Source organism: Piliocolobus tephrosceles, chromosome 3 (assembly GCF_002776525.5).
Source record: "Piliocolobus tephrosceles isolate RC106 chromosome 3, ASM277652v3, whole genome shotgun sequence".
In the NCBI taxonomy this organism is placed as follows: domain Eukaryota; kingdom Metazoa; phylum Chordata; class Mammalia; order Primates; family Cercopithecidae; genus Piliocolobus; species Piliocolobus tephrosceles.
Genome location: NC_045436.1, coordinates 170,308,588 through 170,333,314, shown reverse-complemented (window position 1 = coordinate 170,333,314; position 24,727 = coordinate 170,308,588). Strand labels below are relative to the sequence as shown.

At 40.7% G+C, this 24,727-nt stretch overlaps 1 protein-coding gene across 3 annotated transcripts in view; it reads left to right on the top strand.

The window, feature by feature from the left end:
* Nucleotides 1-24,727, top strand: part of CC2D2A (coiled-coil and C2 domain containing 2A) — a 142,956-nt gene that overhangs the window by 73,904 nt on the left and 44,325 nt on the right. For all 3 annotated transcript variants that reach the window (XM_026455630.1, XM_026455632.1, XM_026455631.1), the window contains 5 exons: nt 1,575-1,752; nt 10,288-10,444; nt 12,620-12,767; nt 14,541-14,679; nt 22,946-23,149. In XM_026455630.1, the coding sequence (XP_026311415.1) occupies nt 1,575-1,752; nt 10,288-10,444; nt 12,620-12,767; nt 14,541-14,679; nt 22,946-23,149 (826 nt within the window). The remainder of the gene's footprint in view (nt 1-1,574; nt 1,753-10,287; nt 10,445-12,619; nt 12,768-14,540; nt 14,680-22,945; nt 23,150-24,727) is intronic.

Below are 24,727 nucleotides of genomic sequence, written 5' to 3'. Positions count from 1 at the left end.
TCTAATGTTTATTTTTAAATTATAGCTTTTTGTGCATTTTCATGTGTTCTCTCAACTTCACGTATTAAGATGTTATACATAAACTATTCCCCTGTACTAAGTAAGCTGTTTTCAAGGCTCAAGTACCATACCCTATAATTTTGACATGAACGTTCAAAATATGTGATGACAGAGCATGCTTTCTAAAAGGAAAATTTGGGCTTGATTTGATAATCTTTTATGAGTGGAGTCTAAGTCTAGGGTGTCTTAGATACTTCTTGCAAATTTGCTGTGAAGTATCCTTTATTAAAAAAATGCTGAAGTAATTTGAGCTATTTCATCTAGAATAAGTCTAAATTATAGACATGTAAAAAGTTAAAACTACCAACCCCTTTAATGAGTAGAGAATTTCTGTTTGGAATGATGAAAAAGTTCTGAAGATGGATAGTGGTGATGGTTACACAACATAGTAATTGTACATAATGCCACTGAAACATACACTTAAAAACGGTTGACGTGATAAACATTATGTTATGTTATATATATTTACCACAATGGAACAATTTTTAATAAACTACCACCCCCCAAAAAAACCTGAGCTTGTTTCAAATTTTGATGTCCTAACCTTTTGCTTTCCTTAATTAGCTTGAATTGCTATTTACTTAACAAATAACTGGCATTTTTTGGTGGACGTCTGTACATGTATACACAATAAAATTAAAGACCAATGTGAGGTTGGTTTTTTTTTTTTTTTTTTTTGAGACGGAGTCTTGCTCTGTCATCCAGGCTGGAGTGTAGTGGCACGACCTCAGCTCACTGCAAGCTCCGCCTCCCATGTTCACGCCATTCTCCTGCCTCAGCCTCCCAAGTAGCTGGGACTACAAGCACCCGCCACCACACCTGGCTAATTTTTTGTATTTTTAGTAGAGGCGGGGTTTCACCATGTTAGCCAGGATGGTCTCTATCTCCTGACCCTGTGGTCCGCCTGCCACAGCCTCCCAAAGTGCTGGGATTACAGGCGTGAGCCACCGTGCCCAGCAGGTTGTTTTTTTTTTTTTAACTTTCTGAGTCAGATTATCTTTAAAAATAAGGAACATTTATTAATACTCTGCATCCATTGAACATTCACTTACTGTCTGAAAACGCTGAGAAAAACTTAGTATCTTGGCAAAGTGAACTTGATCTAACTGCTACAATATGCTGCTGTATTTTTAGAATAAAACTTCTCACCCAAATATAAATCGTTATTATCCCCTATGTCTTGAATTTATTCCAGTTAACAAGGAATATGTGAACTTAAAACTTTGGGACACAAATGTAAAGCTTGCTTCAAAAACCTGAGGAGACTGTAGTACAACGATGAATGGACTCTAGTTCTTAAATCCTCTGTGCCCTTTTCAGTGTCTGTTAATGGTTTCTCCATAAATTCCATGTTACTTTGCAAGACCTGTGGCTCCTCTGGTTAAATGAGGGCTGACATGACTGGGAGAGTTGCCTGCAGTGTGCCTTGCTCTGTTCAGTTCTCATTTATCATATATTTTGGTGATCTTCGTAAAGGATTACTAACTCCAACTGTGAATGGTCTCCTTTTGCAGAGCGGAGGTCTCGAGAAGGGAGGATGTAAAGAAGCGCTCAGTGTACTTAAAAGTGCTCTTCAACAACAAGGAGGTGTCCAGGACAGTCAGTCGGCCACTAGGAGCAGACTTCCGAGTTCACTTTGGGCAGATTTTCAATTTGCAAATAGTCAACTGGCCGGAGAGTTTAACACTTCAGGTACACATTTTAATTATAGTCACTGGCCAGGCACTGTGGCTCATGCCTGTACTTTGGGAGGCCAAGGTGGGCAGATCACTTGAGGCCAGCAGTTCGAGACCAGCCTGGCCAACATGGCAAAAACCACATCTGTACTGTAAATACAAAAAAAAAAAATTAGCCAAGCGTGGTGGCGGGCGCCTGTAATCCCAGCTACTCGGGAGGCTGAAGCAGGAGAATCTCTTGAACCCAGGAGGTGGAGGTTGTATTGAGCTGAGATCACGCCACTGCACTCCAGCCTGGGCGACAGAGTGTGACTCTGTCTCAAAACAATAGTAATAATAATTAATATTATTATAGTTACTGTCCCAATAATTTTTTGTTCATTACAGGTGTGAGATGCTTTTAAATCATCCATTGGTTATACATATGTCTTGATAGAGTCTCAAGCCTCTTCCTTGGCACATCTGTTCTTAAAGTCTTAGAAGAAAGAGATCTGTTCCCCAACTCACCTACTGAAAATGCTGGCAGAATAACTCTGGCCACAGTGCTCTGGAGTGTCTGCCTTGAGATGGGAGAGGGGTGCTGAAGGGGGTGGGGCACAGGGAGATCTCCAGCTCATTCACTGAAGACATATTTCAATATCACCCTCTACAGGGACTCTAGCGTCATATAACAGAGAAATCAATTACGCCACAATCATGGGAGGTTATAATGTCGGAAAGATACAGGTGCTAGGATTCTCCCCCCCCCAAATTAATAAATCTTCCCACACACCTAAATCCCACCATTAGCAACATATTTATTTGAGTCTATTTTAGTTTCCTGGGGAAACTAAACTATAACAAGGAGCCACTAACTTGGTGGCTTCAAAACAACAGAAATGTGTTTGTTCACAGTTCTGGAGGCCTAAAGTCTGAAACTGAGGTGTCAGTAGGGCCATACTCCCTCCAAAAGCTCTAGAGGAGTATCTTTCCCTGCTTCTTCCAGCTCCTTCTGGCACTTAGAGTTCCTTGGTTTGTGTTAGCATAACTCCAATCTCTGCTTCCATCTTCACATAGCCTTCTCTGTCTCTCTCTCTGTGGGTCCTCTTTTGTCGCTCATAAGAACACTCCTATTGGATTTAGGGCCCACCGTAATCTAATATGATCTTCATCTTTAACTAATGACATCTGCAAAGACCCCATTTCCAAATTAGGTTTACATTCTGAGTTTCTGGGTGGACATCAATATGTGGAAGATGCTCTTTAACCCATTATAGTGTCTTCAGTCTTGCTTGTTCTTTCGGTGACTCTTCTCCCACAATGCTAACGGGTCTCTCTTATAATCCTAACAGGCTTGTTAACAAGGATTGCAACTTTGTGGCATGCACGCCCTTGTTTCCCCACCACCACCCAGGCAGAAATCACAGATCCTCATCCTTCACTCAGGCAGAAATGTCTCACTCCCCTCCACCACCCTTGCCAGAAAGCAATAATTGATGGTGCTATTTTTGTTGTGTTTTCCCACTGAGCCTGAATATAATTTTAGAACTCTTCTCAATACAGTACTTTAGGCAGCCACTGCCTATTCCTAGTGAGTATAACTGACAAAGTCTGCAGGTACCATCACGGCTGTATAATTAATAAAATATTTACATACTTCTGTATTGACTGATAAATAGCTGTTGCCCTGACCTTCCCAGATGCCATCCTGGCCACATAAGCCCCACTTCAAAGATCCCCTGGACCTTCCCACAATTGACCAATTAAAGGGGGTGGCTGACCAAGGCCAGTGCCTCCAGGGTCCTGTTCCCAAGCTGTGGTGGGCCGCTATTCTAATGAACCCAGGAGGTGGGTTCAATACTGTGTATAGTTCAGTATTTTGAATATCAAGCCCCGCCTAGACCTCAGTAGTTAAAAACCTTCTACGATCTGTAGAGGACATTCGCAACAGCTGGGATGTGTTCTTTTGACAGTGGGAAGGCAGCACAGAACTGCATGGAAAGAGAGGAGGTGGTGCCAAGAAATGGGAGGCAGAACCTGAAAGGGCTGGCACTGGACACCCAAGGTCAACCGCCTTGGCTTAGAATTCCTCCAGAACCTGTGGCAGTTCTGTCCTGTACCTTTTCATCTGTGATCTGGGGGTGGGTGAGGGCAGGGTGGTCCTCATTTACAAAGCGCCAAGCATCAAGACTCAAGCAAAATTCCTTTGCTGTATTGATAACAGGATTGATATCTGCACAGCTGAGATTTTTTTCTTAAAATTTTAGAACTTTAGAATTTGGTTTAGTCTTATCACTCATATAACTCTTTAAAATGCCATCTAATTTTTTTTTAATGTCTGTGTATTCTAAAACTTGAAAAAAAACAAAATTTTTGGCTGCTAACTTAAACATAATATGGGTGAGAGGAGAAAGCAAGTATAAAATGGTTTTAGAAAGGGGATTAGAGTTGGAGGTTTGGTGAAAACCTGAGATTTTCTTAAGCCTGGAAATTCCCTTTCTGAATATCAAATGGGGGAAAATAATTTTTATTAATGTTTACTTCTTCCTTGATGTGTAACTCTGAATGAACACAGAGAATGAAATGAGGTGATTTTGTCTGAACGTAAAAGTAGAGAGTTGCCCAACTCTGCACTGGAGAGCTGGGGCAGCCTTCAGATACGTGATCGCTGGACAGAGCCCCTGTGAGGTCCGTGCCCTCCCTGTGGGGTCCACGTGGACTCTATTCCATCTCCTCTGGAGCTTCTGCTGAGGCTGATGGCCTGGAACACTTGGTCGCGTATTGCCTATGCATATATTCTGGATAACTTTGCTTTTTGGTTTAAACATGTATTTCATAGTATTGTCACATTGGTTTTTCAAAAATTATTTTGACTATAACATCCACAGCAAGCTAATATTCAAGGCAATAAGCAGGAGATAGTATTGGAGACTTTATTTACATTTTAGAATACATGTGAAATAAAATACTGTTGTGCTGTGCAAGACAGAAGATAGTCTCTCCCTCTAAAGTAATTCAGAACATTCAGAAGTGCCCATAGTAGGAGTGTGTTTCACAGGCTGCCTAGGTAGTCTGAGCTCTCATCCATCAGTGGAGGCATGGCTGGGCACCTGCAGGAGGGGAGGCCTTCTTGCCTTCTCTCCCTTCTTTCTGACTCTGCCAGTGGGTGTCTCCTGGCCCACTTCCTCTCCTTCCTGCCTGCCTCATTACTGTCTTCTGCTCTCCCTTCTAGCTCTCTATCTGGTCTTCTCATGTTAATCTTGGTCTTCCTGATACCATCTTTTCCTTTGTAGGAGAGGAACAGGGAGGATGAGTTGATGATGGATGTCAAACTAGGAGGCAGAACTCTGAATACTGACATCTTCACTATTGATGCCTGTAGAAAGGGGGGGACTCCTGTGGGCCCCTACAGCTCCTCCTCTATTCAGGGCAGGTGACAGAGGAGCAGCAAGTGTGCTTCTGGAGTTTGCGTTTCTTTACTTTCTTTACTTTCTCAGTCAAGTTTTATTCTTAGCTTAGACAATGTTTTGTGTGCAGTAAGTCTTACTTTAAACTAAAAGTCTTACTTTAAACTAAAAGACCCAAAGTTTGAGACCAGCCTTTGCAACATAGTGAGACCGCATCTCTACAAAAATTTTTAAAATTTAGCTGGGCATGGTGGTGCATACCTCTAGTCCCAGCTACTTAGAAGGCTGAGGCAAGAGGATTGCTTAAGCCTGGGAGTTTGAGGCTGCAGTAAGCCATGATCACGCCACTGCACTCCAGCCTGGGAGACAGGGTGAGACCCTGTCTCAAAAAAAAAAAAAAAAAAAAACCATTGTCCCCAAGAGAAGGATGAGATTGGACTTCATGGGACAGGCGAGTTGGAGCCAGGCCACAGTCCTTCCAGAAAGGTCTTGAAAATCTTGGCTTTGGAGGCCTTTCCAAAATAAATGTGTAGGGTTTTATAAATGAAATTTGGCTTGGAAATTTAAAAAGCTTTGCCTTCATTTTTGTGTCATTCACATATGTAACTTTATCCTACATTAATCTTCTCAACACCAAAACAACTAGCAACAGTGGTGTAATATTGCTGGGTATCTTTTACATTTTTAACATTATCATATTTCCTTATTAGTCAATCCTGTTAAGCGTTTATATTCCTGGCATGTGGATTGAGATAGGGAAATTCTCCTTTTAACCTCCTTGGTGATGGCTCAACTTTCTCTTCTCAGGGCCTTTCCTAAGTTCTCTGGCTGATCTGAGGAATAACTCCTCTATCGGAGGGGGAATAACAGTCATATTTGGAGAACTGTCCTTGTTTACCCTCGCCTACCTCACTTTTGTGGTTGCTGTTGGTTGTTTATGGACCCAAGTCCAAAACAGATGTTTTCACGTACATCTTACTTGCCAAGCTTTAAACTGGATGATAGCAAGTCAGATTGCTGATCCCAGAAAGCCCTGCTGTGTGCAGTTGGAAAGGTCAGGTGGTTGAGGGCCTGTAGGAAGCCAGGTGGCGGCTGCAGGGAGGACAGGTTACCTGACGCAAGAAGACAGGTGTGGTCATCTAAAGGTAAGACGATGAGGGCTTGAATGAGACAGGGCCTGTGAAACTGGGAAATCTCTAGGAAATAATGTTTACTAAGTGTCTACTGCATGACCACAATATTTACATGTTATCTCGTGTTATCCTGAAGAAAACCACGGGTACTAAATGGGAGAATTCCCATTAAAAAAAAAAAAAATATTCCTTGCTTTATTTCTCTGACAAAACAACAGGTATAGAAATGTCTGCAGGGAAAAAACATGCTGGTTCCATGCTATCATTTTAGATGGCAAAAACAAAACATGTGATTACTTTTCTTTTGTTCCTTTATAATATTCTGTGATTTTTAAAAACTTTTTTATTGATACATAATAATTGTATATATGTATGGGGTACATGTGGTATTTTGATACATGCATAGAATGTATAATGATCAAATCAGGGTATTTAGAATATCTATTACCTCAAACATTTATCATTTGTGTTGCAAACATTTTAAATCTTCTCTTCTAGCTATTTTGAAACATACAGTAAATTATTGTTAACTCTAGTAACCCTACTGTGCTATCAAACACTAGAACTTATTCCTTCTAACTATATTTCTATACCATTAATGAACCTCTCTTCATCCTCCTCCTCTCCCTCCTCGCTTCTCAGCCTTTGATAACCATATTTCTACTCTTTTCCTACATAAGATCAGCTTTTTAAGCTCCCACATATGAGTGAGAGGCCAGGGTGCAGCTTAGCATCCTACAGCATACAACTCACCACAACAAAGAATTACCTGGCCCAGAATGTCAATAATGCTGAGACTGAGAACCCTCAGCACTACTGAGAGAAAACAAAAATGAAACTAAATCATAGAGAGATCTACTTATAAATGCCTACTTAAAGCCCAAAATACCCATTTCTTAATTTTTAAAAATAGCATTTCTTCCTAGCATTTAAAAGAACTTCTGGGCCAGGTGCAGTGGCTCACGCCTGTAATCCCAGCACTTTGGGAGGGTGTGGGGGGGTGGATCACCTGAGGTTGGGAGTTCGAGACCACCCTGGCCAACATAGAGAAATCCCGTCTCTATTAAAAATAGAAAATTAGCCAGGCATGGTGGTCCGTGCCTGTAATCCCAGCTACTCAGGAGGCTGAGGCAGGAGAATCACTTGAACCCAGGAGACAGAGGTTGCTGTGAGCTGAGATCGCTCCATTGCACTCCAGCCTAGGTAACGAGTGAAATTCCATCTCCAAAAAAATATAAAATAAAAATAAATAAAATAACTTCTGCTATCTTAAGAGAGTAGGAAATAAAGATTGGGGAAATTCTGGATTTTTTTTGGCTTTGTCAGATGGAATCCATTTTTTTCTCATTAAAAAAATCTGATAATTATCTCTTAAGACAGTAACACCAACTAGCAAACCCTCCATTCCCCTAGAGTCCATGATTGCCTCTGCCTACAGACTTGGCACCAAGAGCCCCCATTCAGTTCCTCTCTAGACACCAGCTAGGAATGTGGCTCCAGAAACTAGGAATAAGCCGCCTTCCACTGATGTCCTCAGAAACACCCTTTATGTGATCACTTATGTTTTACTGGTCATCACTAGGCATGGTGACCAGCCCAGGGAACACCCATGAGGAATAAAAGCCACCTTTCATAGCCTTTCATAGGATTGTGGTGAAGATTAAACAGGGTACCACACTGAAAGCCCCTCAAGTCCCTGTGCTTCCTACAAAAGGAAGTCTCAATGAATTTTTGTCCCAATTAATTCTGGCAAAAAAATTTTTTTTAAAATGTGGTTTCTTTCATTTCAAACAAAATTAAATAAAAGACATCATTTTCTTGGGACAAGACTTCATGCCAATGAGTTTGTAATTTAAGAGGTCAAACCAAGGTCTCCACTGCAATAAATGATAACTACTACATGTTCTTTAAGCTTATAGTTCTTTAAGATTATAGAATTATAGCCTCTTAAGGAGTGTTGGGTCAAGCAACCAATGACACTCCTTGTCACATCAGAGTTGTGAACCAATAAAAATATAGAGAAAATTTTTTAAAAGAGGAGGGGTCACTTATAAATTAATAGAGGCTTGAGGAACATATCAATTACAACATATGGAATACATTTTGATCCTGATTCAAACAAAATGTTACAGAATTTTTTGAGGCTCACAAGGAAATTTGAAACTTACTAATAGTTGAGGTTATTAAGGAATTATTATAAAAACAGTATTGTAATTATACTTTTTAAAAATATTATCTATTATAGATACATATTGAAATATTTACAGATAAAATGATGTCTAGATTCAAGATACTGGAGAGGAGGGGAATGGCTGAGAGTATAGATGAAATAAGATGGTCATAACATAGTGATCACTGAAGCACGGCACGGTGACAGGTCTGTGGTATATTATTATTCTTGCATTATATATGTTTGAAATTTTCCATAAAAGATTTTTTAGTATAGATCAAAATATCACCTCTTTAACTGATAAAGATGAATTTGGAGTGTGTTTTAAGTGTGCCACTTACGGGCTTCCTGCTGAACTCCTGCCTATTAGAATAGCTCACAGCAAAATTAAGTCTGGGGTCCTGAATTTAGTACCTGTGCAATTTCTGCCTTTGTCTTTGACCCAGTGACCCTCCATGCTCAGCCAGTCATCTTGCAAAGGTGAGCAGATGGATACTGGGGAAGTAAGGCCAGGATAGTAGCCAGGCACCACTTCATCCTCACTCCCGGACAAGAATTCAGATCAGGCTGGGTGCAGTAGTTCATGCCTGTAATCCCAGCACATGGGGAAGCCAAGGAGGGCAGATCACCTGAGGTCAGGAGTTTGAGACCAGCCTGGCCAACATGGTGAAACCCTGTCTCTACTAAAAATACAAACATTAGCCAGGCATGGTGGTGGGTGCCTGTAATCCCAGCTACTAGTGGGACTGGGGCAGGAGAACCGCTCGAACCCAGGAAGCAGAGGTTGCAGTGAGCCAAGGTTGCGGCACTGCACTCCAGCCTAGGTGATAGAGTGAGACTCCCATCTCAAAAAAAAAAGTTCAGATCATATGCCCTGTAAGGGAGGGTGGGCGGAAAGGATCCATGGTGTCATCTTTGTGCATTCAATTGGTAAGTGGAAAATATTGACTAGTGGGGGCTATTACATAAGAAGAAAAATATAAAGATTAATTAGTAGAAATAAAAGTAGCAAAATCAGCATTTTTCAAAAAATGTAAACCAGTCACAGAGACCTCATGTAGGGAAAGAATAAAACACAGGAAAGAAGCCAGGAGAACTGTGGAATATTAAGTCATATTGTCACAAAAGTGAGGTACCAAGAATACAGGGGATCGAATGGCGCCAAGAGTTCAACTGAGGCTGGATTGTGTATTCTTAAACCAGGGTTGCCCTGCAGTGGGGCCCTTCTCCTCATGGTGATAGCATCATAATGAGACACACCACAGTGATCGGTAGCAGAGCTGCTGGTGGTCTAATTGGCTCCATCTAGGAGAAGGTCTGAGAAAAATCTGGCGTTTCAGCAGCTAACAAATAAAATGAGGCCTGAAAGAGAAGAACCTGATAGATTTACTAAAAATGTAACACTCTTGAGTACTTCTGCATATAGAGCTTCTCTGACTGACTTGGAGATTGCTACAGATAATAAGCCATCTGGGGGCATGTCCTTACTGTCCCACCCATTCCTCCTAATGGCATTATTGTCTGAATACAACCTGAACCTGGAAAAGGAGGAGGCCCCTTCTCCTAGTAAGCTGTATATTGGTTCGGAATGAAAACAAGTATCCTTGCCTACTGCTTTGATTAACCTCCCTACCCAGAAGATTAGTTCAGACAAGAAAGCCAGGTATCAACAACTTGACCACAAACAGGTGTAAGCTCGTCTCCATGGAAACATAGTAACACAACTCAACTTTCCACACTGAGATAAGTCCTTTGGGCTGGAACAGTGACCAGCACAAATACTAACAACATGGACTGATAATCTGAGTGTGAGCTCACCCTTTTGCTGTTTTTATTGGCTATTTCTCTTCTCTCGTTTTCAGGTCTATGAAACTATTGGACACAGTAGTCCCACCTTGCTAGCTGAAGTGTTTCTGCCTATTCCTGAGACTACTGTTGTCACTGGAAGGGCTCCTATTGAAGAAGTGGAGTTTAGCAGTAATCAGCATGTGACACTGGACCACGAGGGAGTTGGAAGTGGTATGGAAAGCTAGTATCTTCAATGGTCACTGTGTCATTGTCAGATTTGAATGTGTATATATCTATTTCACTTCCCAGACAACCAGAGAATTGTAAAATGGATATCAAAAATTCAAATTCAAACAATAATGCTATGCAACTTTTGGCCAAGTTACTTTTTATATACTGTTGGTGACAATGTAAGTGCATATAATTATGCAACTACTAAGTAGTTTGGCAGTGTGAGTTAAGAACCTTGAAAATGACCTTCGGTGCCTTACTTTTATTTCTAGGAATCTTTCCGAAGAAAATAATTTGAAATGAGGACAAAGACTTGCGCATAAAAATGTACATCACAGTGTTGTTCATAAGCTCAAAAAGTTTGAAATAAATAATTATAATAGGGAGATTTTTATTAATATTCTCTCATCTCCTATAATTCTGATTGGATATATGATGGATCTTCTCACTCCTTCCTCCATGTTTCTTAACCTTTCTTTATTACATTTGATGTCTTTCTTTCAGTGCTACAATCTATGTAATTTCTTTAAATTTGTCCTGCAAGCCGTGAATTCACTTTTTGGCTGTCTCTTATTATTGGAACTAATCCTTTCTGTTTCTCCTTCCAATTACTGTGTATTTCAACTCTGGAAATTATGTTTAGTTATTTCCCAATCAGTGTTATCAGTTCTGACAGCTTTTTTTCCTTTCCCCAGACTCTCAATCATTTCTTTTTATACATTCATTCATTCATTTATTCAAATATATTTAAAATATTCTTAAATATTAGATATCTGATCATTCCAATATCTATCTACTTACTGGTCTGATTTTGTTGCCACTTGTTTATGGTGGCTTGCTTCCTCATGTATCTGTTGATTTTTTTTATTGTGACTTATATCTAGAACTTTATTTGCTTATTTATTTGAGGCCAAATCCAATCCTCAGGTCTAGAGACTCAGGTTTTAGTTCCAGCTCTGATATTGGCAAGCTGTGAGACTCTGGTAGTCATGTAACCTCTTTGCATATCATTTTCCTCATTTATAAAATGGATCTATTAATAACTCCTTTAATGTCTTATAAGGTTATTTTGAAGATCAAGATAGGATGTTCAATATGAAGGAAAGATTTAGAGTTACTTCATTTAGTGCTTGAAAATCTTCTCCTTTAGTTGATTAAATAACTGCCCAGAGTGTTTTTACCATTAAATTCCAATTGTTAGAGCCAAATCAATGAGACTTTACTGTAGCTACAATAGCTTAGTAATAATTAACATGTGTTGTGCGATCACTATTTGCCAGGCATTATGTAAGTGCTTTGCAAATACTAACTTATTTAACTCCTGTTCCTCACTTCTATCTTAGGGTGCTTGCACTTGTTCCTTCTGCCAGTAATGCTCTTTCCCAAAATAACACACCTCTACCTCTATTTCCTCATTTTCTTCAGCCATTTATTCAAAAGTCACCTTCACTGAGGCTTTCTTGGCCACCCCATCTAAAAGTTTATCCCCTCTCCACTCTCCAAAGCACAAATTTTCTATATACCTTCCCTAATTTATTTCTCCTTAGCACTTGCATACTAGTCTCTAACATACTAAGTATTTCTGTTAGTATACTAACATACTTACATACAGTCTCTAACATACTAAGCATTTCTCTTAGTATTGCTTCTCTCCCTGACTCATATATACACTCCATGAGAACAGAAGTTCTTTTCTTTCTCAGTTTTTAGAACAGGGACTCTTATCAGTTTTGGCTCTTTACTGCTATCTTCAGTGCCTGCAATAGTGCCTGGCATGAAGTAGAAGCTCAAATAAGTATTTTGAATGACTAAGTAAATAAATGTCTTTGAAATAACTCTGCAAAGAAGGTGCTATTTAGTATCCCTGATTTATACATTGAAAACTAAGGCTCAGAGAAGTTAACTAACTTGTCCAAGGTCACAAAGCTGTGAAGCAGGTGGACCCACTCGAGAGTGCGTCATGAGAACATCTACTCTCTGCCATCAGAGACAGAGCTGAGCAGCTGTCAGCATCATCACCTGAAGAAATTCAGTGACACCAGCTTGAATCACGTGCTCCATCTTCATCACCCCCACCCACTCCATGTTCCATTTGTCTACTATCTGCTTTCTTGCCAGGACTAGGTTCAGTTCCTCTTTCTAAACAGCATCCTGTTTAATCTGGTGTTTCCCTAGGAGTGCCCTTCTCATTTGAAGCTGATGGCAGTAACCAGCTGATTCTGATGACCTCAGGGAAAGTGTCTCATAGTGTGGCATGGGCCATCGGAGAAAACGGGATACCTTTAATTCCTCCACTGTCACAGCAGAACATCGGATTTCGGAGGTAATACATGGTGAGAGTAAATTGATGAGCAATGTCAGTGTCAGCATTAAAGATAATGAAGGGGAAAGAAAGCTTGCAATACCATATTCTTTCCTTTATTGTCAGGTGCCAGTATTTTTAAGAGTTTTTTATTCTTAAGGTAAAAACAAAAAAAAAAAAATTATAACAACCTCTAGTCCAAAAAAGTAAAAATATTAATAACCTAACAAATATTAAATGTTTATCAGTATTAGATACAGTGAAAAGAACTTAATCTTCACAGTAACTCTAGAAGGTACTCTTTCCCCTATTTTACAGATGGGGGAGGTGCACAGCATCACAGAACTGTATATATTTGGCCCTTAGTAAAGGTTTGTTGCTAATGATGATTGGTGTAGGAACTGCTATTTACATGAAAGTACCCATTCTCCAGTCTCCTCCCTTGATTGCTAGATCCTTGAGTCTCTACTCAGAACAGAAGAAAGGCACTCTGGGCCTCAACCTAGGCCAGCCCCTCCCTGTGTTTGATGCTTGTCCCTGAAGCCTAGATTGTATTAGCCTGTGGCCTGGGTCTTCCTCTGTCAGAGCCTCTCTCTGTCATTCCACAGTAAATGTGTCTACAGTCAATCATTTCACCATTCCAGGCCTCAGTTGCCTCACCTCTAAAATAAAAGGATTCATTGTAATCATCAAGAAGACACTTTCCAAGTCACAGGCTGTGATGTTCAACTTGTGGAAAAACAGAATGGGGCTCGTTTAGTTCCCCTGATGCCCTCTGCATCCCCATAATGACCACCCATGTTCATGGGATAAAAACCACAAGGAGATGCTGCTCTGTGCTAAGTCAGAAGCCACTTCCAGTGGAGGCTTGACTATGCCTTTGAATGTAAGAAGTCTGCATTCATTTCACTTGTGTTTAGTGTTAGAAAAATCTCCTGGGGAGTAAAGCTTTCAACTCCTCAGGATAGAAGGTAAAACACAATGTGATTAACAAGATATGCAGGACTATTAATAAAGCCCCAGCTCAACCTTGCTGACAGTGGCTTCCTTTGATTTCCGTGTGTCCAAAGCTGGTGCTTAAGTTGGTTGTTTAACAGTTGGTTTTAGGCTGGGCATGGTGGCTCACACCTATAATCCCAGTACTTTGGGAGGCCGAGGCAGGCAGATCACTTGAGGTCAAGAGTCTGAGACCAGCTTGGCCAACACGGCAAAACCCCATCTCTACTGAAACAACAACAACAACAAAACTAGCTGGGCATGGTCGCGCATGCCTGCAATCCCAGCTACTTGGGTGACTGAGGCATGAGAATCACTTGAACCTAGGAAGCGGAGGTTGTAGTGAGCTGAAATTGTACCACTGCACTCTAGCCTAGCCGACAGAGCAAGACTGTCTCAAAAAAAGAGTTGGTTTTGTTTCTTTTTCTTTTGGTTTGTCTCAGCTATAGTGGGCCTCAGTGGCCTGGGATGTGAGGGTTTGTGGGCTTCCAGCACCAGATACAGAGGCTCCTCTTTACTGGCCAGAATCCAGGGACTGAGGGGCACTTTTATGCACTGGAGAGAGTGTAGGAATTAGTCATAGTTGCACTCCTTCCATTCCTATTTATTTATTGTCCTTATCATATGTTTAATAGCCATCATCAAGTAAAGAAAAATGACAAAATTCTTCCTTATGATAACATTTTCTCTCATGGAGGATAATAGTTTCCCTAAGTGATGCTATCTCTAGAATTTGAGGTCCTGATGCAAACTGTTTTGTGATCAAGTCAGTTTCATGGAATCAACTGTTCTTTTCAGTGCTTTGAAGAGAGCAGATGCCATCTCATCTATTGGCACATCAGGACTGACGGACATGAAAAAGTTGGCCAAGTGGGCAGCAGAGTCCAAGCTCGACCCAAATGACCCCAACAATGCCCCTTTGATGCAGCTAATCTCGGTATGTAGCAAGAGGAACACATGCCATTTTTTGACTTGGCCTTTTACACAATTTTCCTTTACGCTAGCTTCTCCTATGCAATACTGTTTAAGAACATGGGTGCTGGGTTGAATGCCAAGTTTGAATTCCAGCTCTGCTTCTTGCCTGGCTACGGGACCAAGGCAAGCATTTGGTACTTCTAAGCCCTGTGCTGTCATAGTGTGGTCATGAGGAAATGAACAGCTGCATATAAATACTTAAGTTGGCCAGGGATGGTGGCTCATGCCTATAATTCCAGCACTTTGGGAGGCCAAGGCAGGAGGATCACTTGAGCCCAAGAGTTCAAAACCAGACTGAGCAACATGGCGAAACCCCACCTCTGCAAAAAATGTAAAAACGTGCTTGGCATGGTGGCACACACCTATAGTCCCAGCTACTAAGGAGGCTGAGGTGGGAGGATCAATTGAGTCCAAAAGGTTGAGGCTTCAGTAAGCTGTGATCTTGCCACTGCACTCCAGTCTGGGCAATAGAGACTCCCATCTCAAAAACAAACAAACAAACAAAACCCCGGAAGGCGGAGCAAGATGGCCCAATAGGAACAGCTCCAGTCTCCAACTCCCAGCGCAAGCGACACAGAAGACCGGTGATTTCTGCATTTTCAACGGAGGTACTGGGGTCATCTCACTGGGGAGTGCAGGACAATCAGTGCTGGTCAGCTGCTGCAGCCCGACCAGCGAGAGCTGAAGCAGGGCGAGGCATTGCCTCACCTGGGAAGCGCAAGGGGGAAGGGAATCCCTTTTCCTAGCCAGGCGAACTGAGACACATAACACCTGGAAAATCGGGTAATTCCCACCCCAATACTGTGCTTTAAGGAAACGGGCACACCAGGAGACTATACCCACACCTGGCCAGGAGGGTCCCACGGCCACGGAGCCTCCCTCATTGCTAGCACAGCAGTCTGAGATCTAACCACAAGGCACCAGTGAGGCTGGGGGAGGGGCGCCCGCCATTGCTGAGGCTTAAGTAGGTAAACAAAGCCGCTGGGAAGCTCGAACTGGGTGGAGCTCACAGCAGCTCAAGGAAACCTGCCTGTCTCTGTAGACTCCACCTCTGGGGACAGGGCACAGCTAAAAAAACAACAGGGGAAGCAGCAGAGGCCTGTGCAGACCCGAACGACTCTGTCTGACAGCTTTGAAGAGAGCAGTGGATCTCCCAACACGGAGATTGAGATCTGAGAACGGACAGACTGCCTGCTCAAGTGGGTCCCTGACCCCTGAGTAGCCTAACTGGGAGACATCCCCCACTAGGGGCAGTCTGACACCCCACACCTCGCAGGGTGGAGTACACCCCTGAGAGGAAGCTGCCAAAGTAAGAATCAGACAGGTACACTCGCTGTTCAGCAATATTCTATCTTCTGCAACCTCTGCTGCTGATACCCAGGCAAACAGGGTCTGGAGTGGACCTTGAGCAATCTCCAACAGACCTACAGCTGAGAGTCCTGACTATTAGAAGGAAAACTATCAAACAGGAAGAACACCTATACCAAAACCCCATCAGTACGTCACCATCATCAAAGACCAGAAGCAGATAAAACCACAAAGATGGGGAAGAAGCAGGGCAGAAAAGCTGGAAATTCAAAAAATAAGAGTGCATCTCCTCCTGCAAAGGAGCGCAGCTCATCGCCAGCAACGGATCAAAGCTGGTCAGAGAATGACTTTGACGAGATGAGAGAAGAAGGCTTCAATCCATCAAATTTCTCAGAGTTAAAGGAGGAATTACGTACCCAGCGCAAAGAAACTAAAAATCTTGAAAAAAGAGTGGAAGAATTGCTAGCTAGAATAATTAATGCAGAGAAGGTCATAAATAAAATGACAGAGATGAAAACCATGACAAGAGAAATACGTGACAAATCCACAAGCTTCAGTAACTGACTTGATCAACTGGAAGAAAGAGTATCAGCGATTGAGGATCAAATGAATGAAATGAAGCGAGAAGAGAAACCAAAAGAAAAAAGAAGAAAAAGAAATGAACAAAGCCTGCAAGAAGTATGGGATTATGTAAAAAGACCAAATCTACGTCTGATTGGGGTGCCTGAAAGTGAGGGGGAAAACGGAACCAAGTTGGAAAACACTCTTCAGGATATCATCCAGGAGAACTTCCCCAACCTAGTAGGGCAGGCCAACATTCAAATTCAGGAAATAGAGAGAACACCACAAAGATACTCCTCGAGAAGAGCAACTCCAAGACACATAATTGCCAGATTCACCAAAGTTGAAATGAAGGAAAAAATCTTAAGGGCAGCCAGAGAGAAAGGTCGGGTTACCCACAAAGGGAAGCCCATCAGACTAACAGCAGACCTCTCGGCAGAAACTCTACAAGCCAGAAGAGAGTGGGGGCCAATATTCAACATTCTTAAAGAAAAGAATTTTAAACCCAGAATTTCATATCCAGCCAAACTAAGTTTCATCAGTGAAGGAGAAATAAAATCCTTTACAGATAAGCAAATGCTTAGAGATTTTGTCACCACCAGGCCTGCCTTACAAGAGACCCTGAAGGAAGCCGTAAACATGGAAAGGAACAACCGGAACCAGCCATTGCAAAAATATGCCAAAATGTAAAGACCATCGAGGCTAGGAAGAAACTGCATCAACTAATGAGCAAAATAACCAGTTAATATCATAATGGCAGGATCAAGTTCACACATAACAATATTAACCTTAAATGTTAATGGACTAAATGGTTAAATTAAAAGACACAGACTGGCAAACTGGATAAAGAGTCAAGACCCATCAGTCTGCTGTCTTCAGGAGACCCATCTCACATGCAGAGACATACATAGGCTCAAAATAAAGGGATGGAGGAAGATCTACCAAGCAAATGGAGAACAAAAAAAAGCAGGGGTTGCAATCCTAGTCTCTGATAAAACAGACTTTAAACCATCAAAGATCAAAAGAGACAAAGAAGGCCATTACATAATGGTAAAGGGATCAATTCAACAGGAAGAGCTAACTATCCTAAGTATATATGCACCCAATACAGGAGCACCCAAATTCATAAAGCAAGTCCTTAGAGACTTACAAAGAGACCTAGACTACCATGCAATAATAATGGGAGACTTCAACACTCCATTGTCAACATTAGACAGATAAACGAGACAGAAAGTTAACAAGGATATCCAGGAATTGAACTCATCTCTGCACCAAGCGAACCTAATAGACATTTATAGAACTCTCCACCCAAAATCAACAGAATATACATTCTTCTCAGCACCACATCGCACTTATTCCAAAATTGACCACATAATTGGAAGTAAAGCACTCCTTAGCAAATGTAAAAGAACAGAAATTATAACAAACTGTCTCTCAGACCACAGTGCAATCAAACTAGAACTCAGGACTAAGAAACTCAATCAAAACCGCTCAACTACATGGAAACTGAACAACCTGCTCCTGAATGACTACTGGGTACATAACGAAATGAAGGCAGAAATAAAGATGTTCTTTGAAACCAATGAGAAAAAGATACAACATACCAGAATCTCTGGAACACATTTAAAGTAGTGTGTAGAGGGAAATTTATAGCACTAAATGCCCACAAGAGAAAGCTGGAAAGATCTAAAATGGACACTCTAACATCACAATTAAAAGAACCAGAGAAGCAAGAGCAAACACATTCAAAAGCTAGCAGAAGGCAAGAAATAACTAAGATCAGAGCAGAACTGAAGGAGATAGAGACACAAAAAACCCTCCAAAAAATCAATGAATCCAGGAGTTGGTTTTTTGAAAAGATCAACAAAATTGACATACCGCTAGCAAGACTAATAAAGAAGAAAAGAGAGAAGAATCAAATAGACGCAATTAAAAATGATAAAGGGGATATCACCACCGACCCCACAGAAATACAAACTACCATCAGAGAATACTATAAACACCTCTACGCAAATCAACTAGAAAATCTAGAAGAAATGGATAATTTCCTGGACGCTTACACTCTTCCAAGACTAAACCAGGAAGAAGTTGAATCCCTGAATAGACCAATAGCAGGCTCTGAAATTGAGGCAATAATTAATAGCCTACCAACCAAAAAAAGTCCAGGACCAGATGGATTCACAGCTGAATTCTACCAGAGGTACAAAGAGGAGCTGGTACCATTCCTTCTGAAACTATTCCAATCAATAGAAAAAGAGGGAATCCTCCATAACTCATTTTATGAGGCCAACATCATCCTGATACCAAAGCCCGGCAGAGACACAACAAAAAAAAAGAAAATTTTAGACTAATATCCCTGATGAACATCGATGCAAAAATCCCCAATAAAATACTGGCAAAACGGATTCAGCAGCACATCAAAAAGCTTATCCACCATGATCAAGTGGGCTTCATCCCTGGGATGCAAGGCTGGTTCAACATTCGCAAATCAATCAACGTAATCCAGCATATAAACAGAACCAAAGACAAGAACCACATGATTAACTCAATAGATGCAGAAAAGGCTTTTGACAAAATTCAACAGCCCTTCATGCTAAAAACGCTCAATAAATTCGGTATTGATGGAACGTACCTCAAAATAATAAGAGCTATTTATGACAAACCCACGGCCAATATCATACTGAATGGGCAAAAACTGGAAAAATTCCCTTTGAAAACTGGCACAAGACAGGGATGCCCTCTCTCACCACTCCTATTCAACATAGTGTTAGAAGTTCTGGCTAGGGCAATCAGGCAAGAGAAAGAAATAAAGGGTATCCAGTTAGGAAAAGAAGAAGTCAAATTGTCCCTGTTTGCAGACGACATGATTGTATATTTAGAAAACCCCATTGTCTCAGCCCAAAATCTTCTTAAGCTGATAAGCAACTTCAGCAAAGTCTCAGGATACAAAATTAATGTGCAAAAATCACAAGCATTCTTATACACCAGTAACAGACAAACAGAGAGCCAAATCATGAATGAACTTCCATTCACAATTGCTTCAGAGAGAATAAAATACCTAGAAATCCAACTTACAAGGGATATAAAGGACCTCTTCAAGGAGAACTACAAACCCCTGCTCAGTGAAATCAAAGAGGACACTAACAAATGGAAGAACATACCATGCTCATGGATAGGAAGAATCAATATTGTGAAAATGGCCATACTGCCCAAAGTTATTTATAGATTCAATGCCATCCCCATCAAGCTACCAATGAGTTTCTTCACAGAATTGGGAAAAACGGCTTTAAAGTTCATATGGAACCAAAAAAGAGCCCGCATTGCCAAGACAATCCTAAGTCAAAAGAACAAAGCTGGAGGCATCATGCTACCTGACTTCAAACTATACTACAAGGCTACAGTAACCAAAACAGCATGGTACTGGTACCAAAACAGAGATATAGACCAATGGAACAGAACGGAGTCCTCAGAAATAATACCACACATCTACAGCCATCTGATCTTTGACAAACCTGAGAGAAACAAGAAATGGGGAAAGGACTCCCTATTTAATAAATGGTGCTGGGAAAATTGGCTAGCCATAAGTAGAAAGCTGAAACTGGATCCTTTCCCTTACTCCTTATACGAAAATTAATTCAAGATGGATTAGAGACTTAAATGTTAGACCTAATACCATAAAAACCCTAGAAGAAAATCTAGGTGGTACCATTCAGGACATAGGCATGGGCAAGGACTTCATGTCTAAAACACAAAAAGCAACGGCAGCAAAAGCCAAAAATTGACAAATTGGATATGATTAAACTAAAGAGCTTCTGCACAGCAAAAGAAACTACCATCAGAGTGAACAGGCAACCTATAGAATGGGAGAAAATTTTTGCAATCTACTCATCTGACAAAGGGCTAATATCCAGAATCTACAAAGAACTCAAACAAATTTACAAGAAAAAAACAAACAACCCCATCAAAAAGTGGGCAAAGGATATGAACAGACATTTCTCAAAAGAAGACATTCATACAGCCAACAGACACATGAAAAAATGCTCATCATCACTGGCCATCAGAGAAATGCAAATCAAAACCACAATGAGATACCATCTCACACCAGTTAGAATGGCAATCATTCAAAAGTCAGGAAACAACAGGTGCTGGAGAGGATGTGGAGAAACAGGAACACTTTTACACTGTTGGTGGGATTGTAAACTAGTTCAACCATTATGGAAAACAGTATGGCGATTCCTCAAGGATCTAGATCTAGATGTACCATATGACCCAGCCATCCCACTACTGGGTATATACCCAAAGGATTATAAACCATGCTGGTATAAAGACACATGCACACGTATGTTTATTGCGGCACTATTCACAATAGCAAAGTCTTGGAATCAACCCAAATGTCCATCTGTGACAGACTGGATTAAGAAAATGTGGCACATATACACCGTGGAATATTATGCAGCCATAAAAAAGGATGAGTTTGCGTCCTTTGTAGGGACATGGATGCAGCTGGAAACCATCATTCTTAGCAAACTATCACAAGAACAGAAAACCAAACACCGCATGTTCTCACTCATAGGTGGGAACTGAACAATGACATCACTTGGACTCGGGAAGGGGAACATCACACATCGGGGCCTATCATGGCGGGGGAGGGGGGAGGGATTGCATTGGGAGGTATACCTGATATAAATGACGAATTGATGGGTGCTGACGAGTTGATGGGTGCAGCACACCAACATGGCACAAGTATACATATGTAACAAACCTGCACGTTATGCACATGTACCCTAGAACTTAAAGTATAATAATTAAAAAAAAAAAAAGAAATTAAAAATCAAAACCCCTTTATCTGAGCACACAATTTGTGAGCAGTAAATATTGTTGTTGTTGTCACTCCTACCTCTAACCTCTGTAAAACTCCTAAAGGTTTTATTTTCCCTTCTACAGAGAGGAAGCTGAGTTCAGAAACTCAGCGGTATTTGCTCAAGGTCACACAGCTAATAAGTTGATCTGATTTCAGGACACTTGCTTTTTTCATCATAACTTAAAGCACTGATGGGGCATTTTAAGAAAAATTTGTTTTGTTTTCTTGTTGTTGATTAATTAGGTTACCATTTAGGTTTCACTTAAGTATTTACCAGATAAATTGCTCATATCTACCATAATATTCAAACTTGTCTTCAGTGAATTTATGAATAAATTGGAACATCAGTTTATTTTTCTTGGTATCAAATATAATCAGTTTTATTGGCAACTTCATTATTCACACAAAACCATAATAAACAAGTAGGTAACACATCCTTATGGCTATCAGTATGCATTTATCAATAGGATAATTGTAGCCAGTATGAACATTTTCATTTTGGTTCTAGTTTTTCCAAGTCCCGTAACAAACCTTGGTTTATTTTGACTTATATGAACTCTCCTTCAACATGATACACCTTAGTGTGCCTAATAGAAATATTAGGAAATTTGGGTCATTATTAACTAAAATGTAGTCTATTCCATGTAAGGTTTTCAAATCACATTTCAATAGACACATCACTTTCATTATTTTATTTTTAACTATATGTTTTCCCATCAAAGAACAAAACAGAGATTGCCTTCTTGACTGGTCTCTTGTTATGAACCAGGATTTTCACAGCAGAACTGCCTTTCCCATACAAGGCCCCAGCACATCTTGGGGCACTGCTTTTCCCTCTGCTCAGGAGGTTACAGCCAGCAAAGCATCAAGCAGAGGGGCGGGCAGCACCTGGGTGAGATGCAGTCCCCATCTGCTCAGCTTCTCAGAGGTGCTGGACCTGGCCATCTTGAAACAATGCACAAGGGCCTTGGAGGCTGTCTGGCCTGGATCCATCTCTGGCTCACTTTTCTCAATGACCAAGGCTGTGAGGTGCTCTTCAGAGACAGGAAAGCATGGCTGTGGAGCCAAGTAAAGCTGACTAGCTGCCTCTGAGGCCTTTATCTGCATATGTGCATGACATTAAAAAGTCATTTATTTAATTTTATATACAATATGTATATGAGTAATCTTATTTCTAGTAGGCACCTAGTAATACACTGCAGTCTGGCACAAATCTCTTCTTTTTCAGTCTGTATATTTGCATAATAACACTACTAGGGAAGCATGAACACCAAAAGTGAAACATAATTTTTATTGTTTGGAAAAATGATTTGTGGTATTGTTCACAGCTACTAAATGAATATAATAGCATGTGACTCATTATTACTACATTTTAAAGTATTTTTTCTTTCAAATCTTGTAATCAAAAACTTTTAAATGTTCCTTGACACTGAGTGCCAAGTTTCTTTGGATGAGATCTGACTGTCATCTGGAGTTTTGCATTTTCCGTTTTTTATAGGTTGCTACCAGTGGTGAATCCTATGTCCCTGATTTCTTTAGACTGGAGCAGCTGCAACAGGAATTTAACTTTGTTTCAGATCAAGAATTAAATAGATCCAAACGATTTAGGCTTCTTTGTCTTAGAAGCCAAGAGGTGCCAGAATTCCGAAATTATAAGCAAGTTCCAGTCTATGACCGAGAAATTATGGAAAAGGTATTCCAGGTAAGAAATTGCCATAGAGGGGTTAATAAAATAATAAAGTACCTGCTGTGCTATTAGGTATACTACTGTATATGTATTTTGTTTTTGTTATGTTGTCATTAGCAATAGCGGTTTCTCTTTTGTTGCACTTTTATACAAAACCTTTCTATGCTTTTTCTTGAATTCACCATTTAAATAATCTCTCTGCCTCAATATAATGATATATAAACTAATCAGTAACCAGGATTCTGAGTCAACTGAACTGCGTACAATTAGAATTGCAGGGTTGAAAAATATCTTAGGGGTTAATATGGCTAATAATATTTGAATGCCTTAGGAATTCAATCCCATTTTAATGTAGTATTTACTAAGTGTCGCATACTCAGCACACTGGTAAAGCACTACAGGGAAAACTAGAGGGATAGGATCTGAACAGCCATGGGGTGGGTGGGGCAGGAAGGAGGTAAAGGAACAGGGCTGGACATCCATCCTGGTCAAGCGCAGCAGGAGGAACAAAGACTCAGAGGAGGGCAGATCACATCTCCCGGCGTGGGGCAGAGGAGCCTTTGAGGAATTGCAGGTAACAGGCCCGTGTAGGTGGGACAGGCTAGTGAAACCAAACACATGCACTTTTTTTTTCTTTTTTCCTGCCCTTCATGAGCTGTAGACACATGCACTTTTATTAATACTTAACAAGGTAAATGGAGAGCCATCAGGAATTAGTACCACGAAGATTTTTCATGCCAAAACTATTCTTGAATAATATGGTTGGTTATTTGGTTCTTCTCTGTATTAGTTTGGACTTTGATCACAGGAGATAAAAGCCGATTTTGAACTACCTTAGGTACGAAGGGGAGTTTACTGGATGATGAAATCTCAAAATAGCATTAAATATCTAAAAACGTGTGAATAGCATGAGCGCATCTGTGCCTGGCCTGCTGCCAGGAACCTTCTCCATCCTCTCTCAGCTTCTTTGAGGTACTGGCATCATGCTCCTCCTCTGCAGACAGGTTTTCTCTACTTAGCCACATGGTCACCAACATCATACAAGTTCACATCTAGTATCTTCAGCCAGCAGAGATGTGTCCTCTGAGCCTGAGTTAGGTACCACGACCAGGCATTCCACTGTGACCAGAGAGTGGGATTGGAGGAGAACATAGCAGTTCCCAGGACACACACATAATTTTATTGACAGAAAAGGGGAGAAGCCTAAGCAGACAAAGTCAAATGTATGCATCACTCTCCTCCAAGCAGATGACCTGACTCAGCTACAGCCAGATGTTATATGATTATGGTAATATTTTAACTGAAACTTTACTTAAAATAGAAAAGGCAAAACTTAAGCAGGGGCTTTGCTTAAGTTGCTTGGAAGAGCTTCTCTGTGGCGTCTATTTCTTCCTGACTTAACATTTTAACTTGTAACTACTGTACAGAATTCTCTTCTACTAGTAAGGCATTTCCGCTACCTGTCTCAGAATCCTGGTTACTGCATCAAAGACCAATTCTGAACCAAAAGTTAGTAAGAAGGTGGAAGAAATATTTAGAACCACAATTTATTTATTTATTTATTTATTTATTTATTTATTTATTTATTTATTT